The sequence below is a fragment of the Aquarana catesbeiana genome, linkage group LG02 (assembly GCF_042186555.1).
Source record: "Aquarana catesbeiana isolate 2022-GZ linkage group LG02, ASM4218655v1, whole genome shotgun sequence".
Classification (NCBI taxonomy): domain Eukaryota; kingdom Metazoa; phylum Chordata; class Amphibia; order Anura; family Ranidae; genus Aquarana; species Aquarana catesbeiana.
This window is the reverse complement of record NC_133325.1, coordinates 589,451,938-589,465,419: the sequence shown is the minus strand read 5'-3', so window position 1 is coordinate 589,465,419 and position 13,482 is coordinate 589,451,938. Positions and strand designations below refer to the sequence as shown.

General features: G+C 40.5%; 1 protein-coding gene across 2 annotated transcripts in view; it reads right to left on the bottom strand.

The window, feature by feature from the left end:
* EYA3 (EYA transcriptional coactivator and phosphatase 3) overlaps positions 1–13,482 on the bottom strand; it is a gene marked incomplete in the record, with an annotated part of 181,106 nt that overhangs the window by 66,277 nt on the left and 101,347 nt on the right. For both annotated transcript variants that reach the window (XM_073616250.1, XM_073616251.1), the window contains 1 exon segment: positions 11,533–11,672. In XM_073616250.1, the coding sequence (XP_073472351.1) occupies positions 11,533–11,672 (140 nt within the window).

Sequence of the window (13,482 nt, the reverse complement as noted above, 5' to 3'; positions counted from 1 at the left end):
CGTCCACTGACTAAAACTATGACAAAAATCAGATCAGTTTTGTGTGAGAGCAGCACTGTGCATTAAAGGCCAGCCAGGCTGAGGCCTCCCGACTCTGAGTCCCGAGGCTCCCGACATCGCGCCAGAGATTGGGGAGTGTACACTGTATGATTGACTTACAGTAATTGTGGTACATTACAGCAGGCCTGAGGCCTCCGCTCCCCTCAGTCCACCATTCCTATTGTCGTTCTCTTGAACGACTGTGGCGTAAAACCAAATGCCTGCAAGACTTCACCCTATATAAATCTGCCCTTCTAAAATACAATTCCTGCCTCCATGCTGCCAAACAAGCCTACTTTGTCTCTCTTATTAATACTTTGTCATCCAGTACCCATCAGCTCTTCTCGACCTTTAACTCTCTGCTTCGTCCCCCACCCCCTCTACCCACTAACTCACTCACTGCCCAAGAGATTGCCAATCACTTCAAAGACAAGATTGATGCAATTCGTGAGGACACCTCCACTGTGCGTACATCTTCCCCGCCCAACATACCTTGCCTAACAGCACATTCAACACTCTCCTCTTTTGAATTGGCTACTACTGAAGAGGTTACAAAACTTTTCTCAGATGCCCACCTAACCAATTGTCCCTTGGATCCTGTTCCCTTCTCAACTACTGCGGTCACCCTCTTCTTCTATCCTATACTCCCCTCACATCTTCAATCTCTCCCTCTCTAGTGGCACCTTCCCCTCCCCTCTAAAACATGCGCAGATCACTCCCATACTTAAAAAGCCCTCACTGGACCCCACCAAACTAAACAACGTAACACCCATCTCATTGTTCCCAATCACCTCTAAACTTCAAGAATGCTTAGTCTACAATCGTCTTAGCTCCTACCTCAGTGAAAATAACCTTCTTGACCCCTTACAGTCTGGCTTTCGCTCGCAGCACTCCACGGAAGCTGCCTTACTAAAACAGCCAGTACTCCATATTCCTACTACTTGACCTCTCTGCGGCCTTTGATACTGTTGACCATGGCATACTCCATGTGAGGCAGAACCAGAGTCTTGTAGATTGAGAGAATTATCGTTTTATCTCTGGAGTTAATCTCCTTTCTTAATGCATGCCAATATTCTGTTTGCTTTGCTTGCAGCAGCTTGGCATTGCATACCATTGCTGAGCGTGTCATCTACTAGGACCCCCAGGTCCTTTTGAATCTTAGATTTCCCCAGAGGTTCTCCCCCTAGTGAGTAGATTGCATTCACGTTTTTGCCACCCAGATGCATTATTTTACATTTTTCTACATTAAACCTCATTTGCCATGCAGTTGCCCACCCTATTAATTTGTTTAGATCTTCTTGCAAGGTTTCCACATCCTGCGGAGAAGTTATTGCCCTGCTTAGCTTTGTATCGTCTGCAAATCCTGAGATTGAGCCGTTTATCCCATCCTTCAGATCGTTTATGAATAAATTAAATAGGACAGGTTCCAGGACAGAACCCTGGGGGACCCCACTCCACCCCAGACCATTCCCAGTACTTCCCATGTATCACTACCCTCTGAACTCACCCCTGTAGCCAGTTCTCAGTCCATGTACTCACCCTATGGTCCATGCCAACAGACCTTACTTGGTACAGTAGACGTTCATGGGGAACTGTATCAAATGCCTTTGAAAAATCCAGATGTACCACATCTATGGGCCTTCCTTTATCTAGATAGCAGCTCACCTCCTCATAGAAGGTTAATAAATTGGTTTGACAAGAACGATTCTTTATGAATCCATGCTGGTTACTGCTAATGATACCGCTGTCACTACTAAAATCTTGTATATAGTCCCTTATCATCCACTTCAAGAACTTGCATACTATTGATGTTAGGCTAACTGGTCTAATTCCCAGGGATGTATCTTGGCCCTTTTTTAAATATTGGTGCTATATTGGCTTTTCGCCAATCAGCTGGTACCATTACAGTCAGTAGACTCTTCGTAAGAATTATAAACAATGGTCTGGAAATTACTTGACAGAGTTCCTTAAGAACCCTCGGGCGCAAGCCATCTGGTCACGGTGACTTATTAATGTAACGTTTTTCAAGTCTATTTCTAATTCTGTCTTCTGTAAGCCATGAGCGTGCTTCCTGTGACGTGTCATAAGGATAAACTTTTTTTTTTTTAATCAAAACTTTTTTTATTGACAAGAATAATGGGCAACTGAGTTACAATAAGAGGGTAAACATATTTCCCCACAGCTGAATTGTACACATGTACAACATGTACGTACATATGATGCAGTTACCTAGTATTAGGCACATACAATCTTGTTTTTAATTGGACTTAGAAAAAACAAACAAAAAAACTTAAAACAATAGAAAAATAAGATAAAATAAAATAAAGTAAAATAAAATAATATAAGGAATAGGATCCTTCCTCCAGGCTTGTCTGTAGGCCATTTTACCGCAAGAGTTACCATCTGCACAGCGTATGCATTGTAGGGGAGGTCTTAAGCTCAGGAGAAGATCCTATCAGCAGCATTAGGATCTACAGTGGCTTGCGAAAGTATTTGGCCCCCTTGAACTTTTCAACCTTTTGCCACATTTCAGGCTTCAAACATAAAGATATAAAATTTTTATTTTTTGTGAAGAATCACCAACAAGTGGGACACAATTGTGAAGTGGAATGAAATCTTTTGGATTTTTGAAACTTTAACTAATAAAAAAATGAAAAGTGGGGCGTGCAAAATTATTCGTCCCCCTTGCGTTAATACTTTGTAGAGCCACCTTTTGCTGCGATTACAGCTGCAAGTCGCTTGGGGTATGTCTCTATCAGTTTTGCACATCGAGAGACTGAAATTCTTGCCCATTCTTCCTTGCAAAACAGCTCGAGCTCAGTGAGGTTGGATGGAGAGTGTTTGTGAACAGCAGTTTTCAGCTCTTTCCACAGATTCTCGATTGGATTCAGGTCTGGACTTTGACTTGGCCATTCTAACACCTGGATACGTTTATTTGTGAACCAATCCTTTGTAGATTTTGCTGTATGTTTGGGATCATTGTCTTGTTGGAAGATAAATCTCCGTCCCAGTTTCAGGTCTTTTGCAGACTCCAACAGGTTTTCATCCAGAATGGTCCTGTATTTGGCTGCATCCATCTTCCCCTCAATTTTAACCATCTTCCCTGTCCCTGCTGAAGAAAAGCAGGCCCAAACCATGATGCTGCCACCACCATGTTTGACAGTGGGGATGGTGTGTTGAGTGTGATGAGCTGTGTTGCTTTTACGCCAAACATATCGTTTTGCATTGTGGCCAAAAAGTTCGATTTTGGTTTCATCGGACCAGAGCACCTTCTTCCACATGTTAGGTGTGTCTCCCAGGTGGCTTGTGGCAAACTTTAGACGAGACTTTTTATGGATATCTTTGAGAAATGGCTTTCTTCTTGCCACTCTTCCATAAAGGCCAGATTTGTGCAGTGTACGACTGATTGTTGTCCTATGGACAGACTCTCCCACCTCAGCTGTAGTTCTCTGCAGTTCATCCAGAGTGATCATGGGCCTCTAGGCTGCATCTCTGATCAGTCTTCTCCTTGTCTGAGCTGAAAGTTTAGAGGGACAGCCAGGTCTTGGTAGATTTGCAGTGGTCTGATACTCCTTCCATTTCAAAATGATCGCTTGCACAGTGCTCCTTGGGATGTTTAAAGCTTGGGAAATTTTTTTGTATCCAAATCCGGCTTTAAACTTCTCCACAACAGTATTACGGACCTGCCTGGTGTGTTCCTTGGTCTTCATGATGTTCTCTGCGCTTTCAACAGAACCCTGAGACTATCACAAAGCAGGTGCATTTATACAGAGACTTGATTACACACAGGTGGATTCTATTTATCACCATCAGTCATTTAGGACAACATTGGATCATTCAGAGATCCTCGCTGAACTTCTGGAGTGAGTTTGCTGCACTGAAAGTAAAGGGGCCGAATAATTTTGCAAGGACCACTTTTCAGTTTTTTAATTGCTAAAAAAAGTTTAAAATATCCAATAGATTTCGTTCCACTTCACAATTGTGTCCCACTTGTTGGTGATTCTTCACAAAAAATTAAAATTTTATATCTTTATGTTTGAAGCCTGAAATGTGGCAAAAGGTTGAAAAGTTCAAGGGGGCCGAATACTTTCGCAAGCCACTGTATAACCATAACAGTCTATCCATTATTAGCTGAGGGGGAGCAAGGTTGGAGTTGTCCAACCAGTTCTACCATATAAGGTCAAATTTTTTGGGAGCATTTCGGTATGCCAACTGTTCCCTAAGGAGGGAATTGACGTATGCGATCCACTGGGCCTTTGTAGGCACATTCGTCGCAAGTCAGTAGCGTGCTATGAGTTTCCTGGCCAGGTATAATAGTCTGGTTACCATTATATAGATACCTTTTGGATACATTTCAGCATCAACTGATCCCAAGAGGCACACCAGTGGTGTACATGGTATGGGTGTTTGTGCTACATCAGATAAAGTCTGTGTGACCTCTGTCCAATATCTAGTAAGTTTCAGGCATCGCCATATCATGTGTATAAAGTCTCCCCTGTGAATGGTACATTTAGGGCATATGGGGGAATCTCTTCTGCCCCATTCATATAGTTGTACGATAGGACCTATGAAGTATAAACAATTGAGAGTTTATGAGATGCCGAGACTGATACCAAACGGAACTGATACCAGGGCCATGTCCCACTGGTCCCCGTCTGTCTCCCATGTCCATGGACCAGTGTGCTTTACATTTAAGTAGGGCAGGATTTTGAATTGTGGATACTAAGGTAGAATAGGCTCGTGATATCACACCCTTGCGGTTGTTAGCTTGTAGAACCTCCTGTATCAGAAAAGATTTAGGGATATTTAAACTGACAGTCCGTATCTGGGTTTGTAACGCATGCCTGAGTTGGAGGTATTGGTAGAATCATTTCCATATTAGAGAGAATTCCCTGCATAAATTTTCAAATGATTTTAGTACATTATCCTCATATAATTGTGTGAAGAACCATATCCCTATTCTTGACCAAAGGGAGAAACCCTGTAGTTTGGATAGCTCAGGGTAGTCGGGATTGTTCCAGATGGGAGTACACTCCATTGGACCATCTATGGTTAGTGCACTTTTAACTGCCTTCCAAACCTTCTGGAGTAGTACTGCTGTTGGGGAGGATGAAGGGATATTCGCAGACCCATCTCCAAATGAGAGCAAGCTGTTAATATGGGATTGGTGCGAGACACCAGCTGTAAAATATGGTTATCTGAATCATGTAGATCCCAACCTGCAAGCTGTTGCAGCTGTGATGCTAAAAAGTACATCTTGGAGTGTGGTACCGCTAGTCGCCAGCCCCCCTCGCCAAATTGTAGTGTTGTCAGGCTGATATGGGCGCTACCTTTCTTCCAGATAAGGTCGCGAAAGTGGGAGTCAATCTTCTTGAACCATTTGTTGGGAATCCACATAGGGGAATTGTGGAAAATGTATAGTAGCTGCGGTGCCCAGATCATTTTGATCAGGTTTACCCGCCCTATGAGGATAAACATTGCAGTTTTGGTTACTGAAGGCCCCCCGATTCCCTTGTGAAGACTGAGGAGAATAAATTCAATACCTTCGCCATCTCTCCATCCATAGTAACCAGGTTTCCTACATCATTCTTTATGGGACCAATATGATCTGACCTCCCTTTCTTACTATTTATGTACTTAAAGAATTTCTTAGGATTTTTTTTTACTCTCCTCCGCTATGGGACTTTCGTGTTCTATCTTAGCCGCCCTGATTTCACCCTAACATTTCTTGTTGCATTCTTTGTAAAGTTGGAATGCTGCCGATTACCCCTCAGCCTTCTATTTTTTGAAGGCCTTCTCCTTTGCTTTTAGAGGCATTTTTATGTTGGAGTTAAGCCAACGTAAAAGTGCTTTCCTTAACCACTAAAGCCCCGGGAGAATTTACCCCCTTCCTGACTAGAGCACTTTTTGCGATTCGGCACCGCGTCGCTTTAACTGACAATTTGCTCGGTCGTGCAACATTGTACCCAAACCTAAATTGACGTCCTTTTTTTTTGGTATTTGATCGCCTCTGCAGTTTTTATTTTTTGCTCTATAAAACAAAAACAGAGCGACAATTTTGAAAAAAAAACCCGCAAAAATATATAAAAACAATTTTTTTCCTCAGTTTAGGCCGATATGTATTCTTCTACATATTTTTGGTGAAAAAAAAACCATCGCAATAAGAGTATATTGCTTGGTTTGCGCAAAAGTTATAGCGTCTACAAAATAGGGGATAGATTTATAGCATTTTTTTAATTCTTTTTTTTTTTCTATTACTAGTAATGGAGGTGATCTGCGATTTTTATCCTGACTGCTACATTATGGCGGACGCATCGGACAATTTGGGACCATTAGCATTAATACAGCGATCAATGCTATAAAATTGCATTGATTACTGTAAAAATGTCACTGGAAGTGAAGGAGTTAACACTAGGGGGCGCTCGAGGGGTTAACTGTGTTCCCTGGGAGGTGATTCTAACTGAAGAAAATAAGCATTACCTTCAAGTATGGGCTTATTATGCTGTGCCTGTGCCAGAATGGCAGTGAAAGTGCCTGTGCAGCTTGCTGCTGTCTGTATGTGCTGTACATGTACAGCTATGGCCAAAAATTCTGAGAATGACACCAATATTAATTTTCAGAAAGTCTGCTGCTTCAGTGTTTTTCGATCTTTTTGTCAGATGCATCTGGTATACTGAAGAATAACAACAAGCATTCCATAAGTGTCAAATGCTTTTATTGACAATTACATTAAGTTTATGCAAAGAGTCAATATTGGCAGTGTTAAGTTTACCCTTCTTTTTCAAGACCTCTGCTGCAATTCGCCCTGGCATGTTGCCATTGTCAATCAACTTCTGCACCACATCCTGATTCCTTAATGATGGCGCTGACACTGGCACTGCCCATACTTGTATAATCAATGCTTGGAGCTCAGAATTTGTGTTTTTTTTTTTTTTTTGTTCACTCAACAGCCTTCTTGAGGATTGACCACAAGTTCTTAATGGGATTAAGGTCTAGGGAGTTTCCTCGCCATGGACCCAAAGTGCCCATGTTTTGTTCCCCAAGCCACTTAGTTATCACTTTTGCCTTACGGTAAGGAGCTCCATCATGCTGGAAAAGGCATGGTTGTTCATCACCAAACTGTTCTTGGATGGTTAGAAGTTGTTCTCGGAGCCCGAGGATGTTGTTGTACCATTTATTCATGGCTGTGTTCTTAGGCAAAATTGTGAGTGAGCCCACCACTCCCTTGGCTAAGAAGCAACCGCACTAAACCATTAAAAAAGGTGAGTGTATAGTTCTCTTTTGTTGGCTTTATTCCCTCTGTTTTCACCTGGGTATCTGGCCAGTAACACACCTCCTGTATTAGTGAGACACAACTCTAGAGGAAAGAGCAGAGGAGGCACAGCAGACAGTAGCATTGTCAGTCTGGGTTGGGAGGGTGTTAGATGTACTAGCAGATTTAGATACACTAGCAAACTGAAGCCAAACACCAGCTCACACTATATAACCAGTCACAGCTGTTTTTCCTTTTGGGAGAAAGCTTTTATTATATTCATGTAAAACCTAATCATTTTAGAATCACCCCTGCCAGTGTTAAGTGGTTTGTCTCATGCATGTAAAATTATACATTCTGCTGGGGAGCTTAAGCTTGTAGAAAATAACAGACTTACTGGCCGGATAACCAGATGGAAATAGAAGTAAGTAAGTCTAATAAAGGCAACAAATACAGCCATCACATCTAAGGCTGGCCATACATGGTTCGAATCTTGGCCGGTTAAGCAGGAACTGGCGGAGACCCGAACTGGTAATGGGCAGGCTGAATGTACCAAGTTGATCACTAGCGATAATCACCGTCTTCTCCCAGTGGGGACCGTTTCCCCCACCCCCCCCTGCCAGGAGAAGACAATGGCCTGGAGGAGGGATTCCTGCATCAACATTGTGTTGATGGGTGAATCAAACACATTTCTTCCCTGCAAACTATGGTTGCAGGAAAGAAATTTGCTCAGTGTATGGCCGGCCAAAGAATGGGTAAGCTGCAATATAATAAAAGGTTTGCTTTTGGGTTTAATACTGCATTAAGAGAAGATAAGCCACATTAATAAAGCTGCAATGTATCTGTTTTCAGCAAATGTTTATTTCTGCTTCTTGACCAACATAACTTCCTGAAGCCAGCTTCCACATAAAAATATTACACAGGTTATTTATTGCAAGCTTTTTATCAGGTCTTACTACAGAGCCACTTGCCCCATACTACAACACTACTCTGTAAACAAAATGTAAAATTATACTCTTTCAGTTAATGTTTTTGAATTTGGTCAACATAAAATACCTTACACAAGAATGAAATTACATTATTTAAAAAAAAAAAAAAAAAAAAATCGAATTTACTATTGAACCAATTCCAATTATCATTTATTCATGTGAGCATTGTTGAGAATATGGGGTATATGTGCAGGTATGACATATCATGTGAGCGGTTTCTGCACATCACCTGTAGGGCAGCTTATTCATTTCAATGGGCTGCTGTATGCGCAAAAAGAAGTTCCTGGCCCTCTAGAGAAACCATGCCACACCATGCATTTCAGCATGCATGAAAATGTGCATGTTCAGAGATGCTTGGGGATGCCATTAGGAAATAATCGGACTGCCACACATGTGCAAAGGGGCAGCCGCCGTGTGTCTGCATTGTGGGTAATGCAAAACAAGCAACTGTAAAAGTACACCTTTTCTTCCTAGTTTGACCTGCCTAGAAAAAGCTCTACCCGTGCCCCCAATTTCTACACGTTCACGTAAAAAAAAAAAATTATATATATATATATATATATATATATATATATATATATATATATATATATATATATATATATATATATATATATATATTTATTTATTTTTTTTTTAATAAAAAATTCTCATAATCATCCACAGTGGGCAGGCTTCTTCTTCCCTGTCCCACTAATGACGTTTCCCCCATTTTAATGCGCAATACGAAACTTGGAGCTATGCTATTGAACAATGTAAACTGTTCAAGCGTTCACACCGTGCATACGTGAGATTGCTAGATCACGTGTGCACAGCACAGACATTGGTTTGATTTGCCAATATCCAATAGCAAACCATTCTAGAACTTGTACCTTGCATGTATGATCTAGCAGTCTCATGCATGTGCAGTATGAGACCCAGAGCAGTTTGCTATTAAACCATATGTTTCCGCACTGCACACATTTAGGCTGCATTCCCACCTGAGCATTTCAAAGTCGCGTGCTTTTACCGCGATTTTGTTCAGGTCACCAATGTAAAAGGCAGAAAAATGCCTGTAATCTGCCCCAAAGAAGCTCATGTTTTGTTTTTTTTGGAGCTTAGAGCGTTTTTCAGGCATTTTGCTTCAGGTGACAAAACGCTCAGATGCGAAAAGGTGCCTTGGAAATTAATGGGATTTTGCTTGTAGGGCGTTTTTCAGGTGTTTTTTCAGGCCTTTATGAGCTAAAAAAGCTCAGGTGTCAATGCAGCCTTAGGATCTCCCTGGAAAGCACTTATGAGGTAGCCTCCCAAGGGACCCCTATGTGGCTGGGGCTATATCACCAGTGCCTTTTGGAAACCTTAAACTGCAGGTTAAAAAGGGGATTTATAAAAATGACTTAATGTGTATGCATGTGCATGCAGAGCTGCAAGCATCATATACTTTTGTGTCTTGGTGGTGGTGGTGGGGGGGGGGGGGGGGGGGGGTTTAAGTAATCCTGTTCTTTGCAGGGCACATCATTAGGTACACATTAATGCCAGCCAAGCAATGAAGTAGTTTTTACTTATGAGTGTACATGCATTTCTCTTATTTCTGTTTTTTCCACTTTGAAGTGATTTGCTTTCATTTCCTGTTTTGTTCAAGACAGGAAAAAATGGGAAGACTCCCCAATGTAACACACACAACAGATACAAAAAAAAAATAAAATAAATTATTCCTTACTCTATCCAAAAAGATATCTTCTGAAATGCATTAGATGCAAACACTGGTATACCAATGATTTCAACATTATGTTGGCAAACGAGTCACGACAAAAAAAAAATCAAGATGCTCAAGTTGGACAGCTTCTCGGTTAGCATACCATAGCCATAGGCGTATTGTTTCTATGGGACAACACTCCTACCTTGCTTTTAGGGTCAATCTGACTTGCAGTAAAAAAATGTTTGCAACATTTATTTTTTATATTAGTATTGATTAATACTAATCAATCAAATATGAATCCATTACTATAGCTGTCAACAATGAAGTAGTTTTAAACATTCAGCAATTTTCAGCTTAACACATCAAGCACAAAATAAAAAAAAAAAAAAACCCCAGTAAACTGTTAGAATTTTAACCACAGGACTCCTACTACTGCTTCCGTGAACATTCTGTCTTTACAGGAAAAAATTAACAGTAGATAGAGCAGTCTTAATACAGTGTGTTAGCTTGGAGGGGGGGGGGGGGGGGGGAAGAGGAGCAAGGGTGTGACTGTCATCCTTAGGGCTGTGTGTTTCTATTGATGCACACAATGTAGGGAGACAACTGCAGTGTATGCAAACGAAGGTGACCCCAAAAGATGTTGCAAGAGAAAGAAGTCACTTTAAAGTTGAAGGCAAACCTAACTCTAAATCTACTCTCAGCCACGCTTGAAGTCTAATCTATCTAGCCCCATAAAGAAAATATTGCTATACTAAAGTGTTCTGTAGCTGCTCCAGTCTGGTCCCACGCTGAGCTGTCAGCAGCAGCTTCAGTGTGTAGGAGGGCCAGCCGACTAAAGAAGCTCAATAGTAACTCTATAGGTGACGTCACTTCAGGCATTCGCCAGCCGTTGTCGGCTTTTTCCTGCATACAGAGGACGCAGATGGAGACCGGACCGGAGTAGCTGCAGAACAGGTAGGCATATATCGATTTTTTGCTTTACAAGGCTAGATAGTTTATGCTTAGAATGTGGCTGAGAGTAGGTTTAGAGTTTGCCTTTACTTCCACTTTAAAACAGGAAACCTGAAGCAGCAGACATTGCACCAGCTTAAACTGGTATAGAGACAAGGATTTACAGGGGCAGGGATTAAAAGATAAAGAGGCTGCATACTAGGTAAATTATTCAGCCAGCTGATGAAAGTTATAAAACAATGCTTATCACGTTAAAATATTGCATTAAATGACAGCTGACATTTTTTAAAATGTAAATGAAGTAATATTACAATGCTACAACCCTCAACTCTACAAACTGCAACAGTTTCTTAAAATCTTCACATACATAAATATCTTACCACAATAGATGTAGCATGGCTGGAGAGAACAAAGTACAACACATATGAAATATAGGATCTAACATAAAATGTCGAATATGCAATAGAGCAGGTTTATCCACGGACATGAAGAATAAAGTCTAAGCAAATGTAATGTTAGCGATGAGATGTTTTTATGTCAAAAGGTTTCATTAGCCTAGCGACTCACTACATTCACTTTTATAACATGCATCTCCTCAGACTGGTATATTCATATTGGCTTACCTCAAGATCACCATGCTGTGGTGACAAGGAGTCCGCTTTCTTACCCTTCCCCCTGTTCTTTACTGGCGTATTCCTTTTACTTTGTTCATCTGTTTCTTTGCTGCTCATTGCTCTCATAGGCTGGCCTGCAGCAGGATCACCTAAAAAAAGAGTATATATGATGTAAGTAGAGCCACTTTAGCTACCTAAGCACGCGAATGTGCTTTCGGCAAGCACTGAGCTCCCATTCTTGATTATTTGGCCTAAAACCTGATCCATAAGGTTTAACCACTTTCATATCACAGGCCGTCATATGACATCCTCAGGCCGTCTCATGACATCCTCAGCTTTCAGTGGGGATATCTGAATGATGCCTTCAACAATCATTCATTCAAATTTTCTTTTTTGAACTTCATTCTACCTCTTCCCTGTAATTTAACCACACTCCTGGATTCTTGTATACTATGGAATTACATTGATTCATCTCTTAGTCTCTTTGCAGACTTATTATGGTTTTGTATAGTAGCGGTATCATATTAATTATGTGCTGATATATCAATGTGAGTTTTTTAGACATTATGTAATCAAATCTTTTATGTGTCTATAATAAAAAATATATTTTTGTATAATTGTTTGGTTGTGCCTAAAAAGTCCAAGTCCCATTTTCTCTCGTTACTCCTCTAACGCTAAACATGTAACCTGTAAAAAAATGTAAAGCGGAGATTTTTAAGTACAGAAGTTTGGCCACATATCACGAGTGTGCGCAATTTTAAAGCATGACATGTGAGGTATCTATTTACTCTATTTACCCCCCCCCCCCCCCCCCCAAGAAAAAAAAATAGGGTTTAAAAAAAATACTGCGCAAATATCGCGTGACACAAAAAGTTGCAGTGACCGCCACTTTATTCCCTAGGGTGTCTGCTAAAAAAAATATATAATGTTTGGGGGTTCTGAGCAATTTTCTAGCAAAAAAATGCTTGAGTGCTGGAATTCACGCGGTATGGAAGTGGTTAAAATACAATGCATATACTATAACAAAAATAAGATTTCCCTAACATTTCAGCAATTGTAAACCCCTGCATCTGCATCCTCCACCAACACTAGGTAGATGTGTATGTATTTTTGGGGGAGGTTAAAGGCTATCTAAACCCAAGCACAAAAATGTCATATATTGCAGCTAACAAGTGTTTAGGTGTGGTAGCTGTAGTTTGTTTTTCGGATTAATAACATTTTTAGCAGTACAGAAAATATCTGTTGACCTTGCATGAAATGCAATATCTTTGTCACTTCCGGTGAGCTGAACTGAAAGCACAAACCATCGTTAACATTCTGCATATTACTAAGCTCTTATCCACATGTAATGGAAAGAGAGGAAGGCATGATCGAAGTCCAGCCCTAGTGACAACCATAGCTCAAATATTGTGGAGTATGTAAATGCAGCCACCCTAGGGCAGAAAGTGCGTTATTCATAGGATCATTGGAATAAAATAAAGGGAAAAGCCTAAAAAAACAAACGCAGCCACCACATCTAAGGACTGGTAAGCAGTGTTAATTTAAAAGTCAGTTTTCGATTTAATCATAGTCTTGACTAAAATACCGTTTTAGTCATATTTTAGTCATCTGAATTGTTTTAGTTTTAGTAGTATTTTAGTCAACTAAAATCTAATGGGTTTAAATTGTAATGCATTAAGCATTTCTTTATAATTACCAAACTAATTTTATACTCCTGGAGTAAAAATCTAATAACGAGTTATTATTTATGGTACTAAGGTTTAAACATGCACTACAGACACAGATTTAGCCATGATATATAATGTCTCTATAAATAAAACCAAGTTTCACAAACAGAACATGTGTAATTACACTATAGATGCAGTTAGCTTGAGAGGATAAAAGACTGACAAAAGTTCCATGCACACTAAATTTTGCTTTTGCATATCACTGGAACTGTGAAGACACTGCACCAATGTA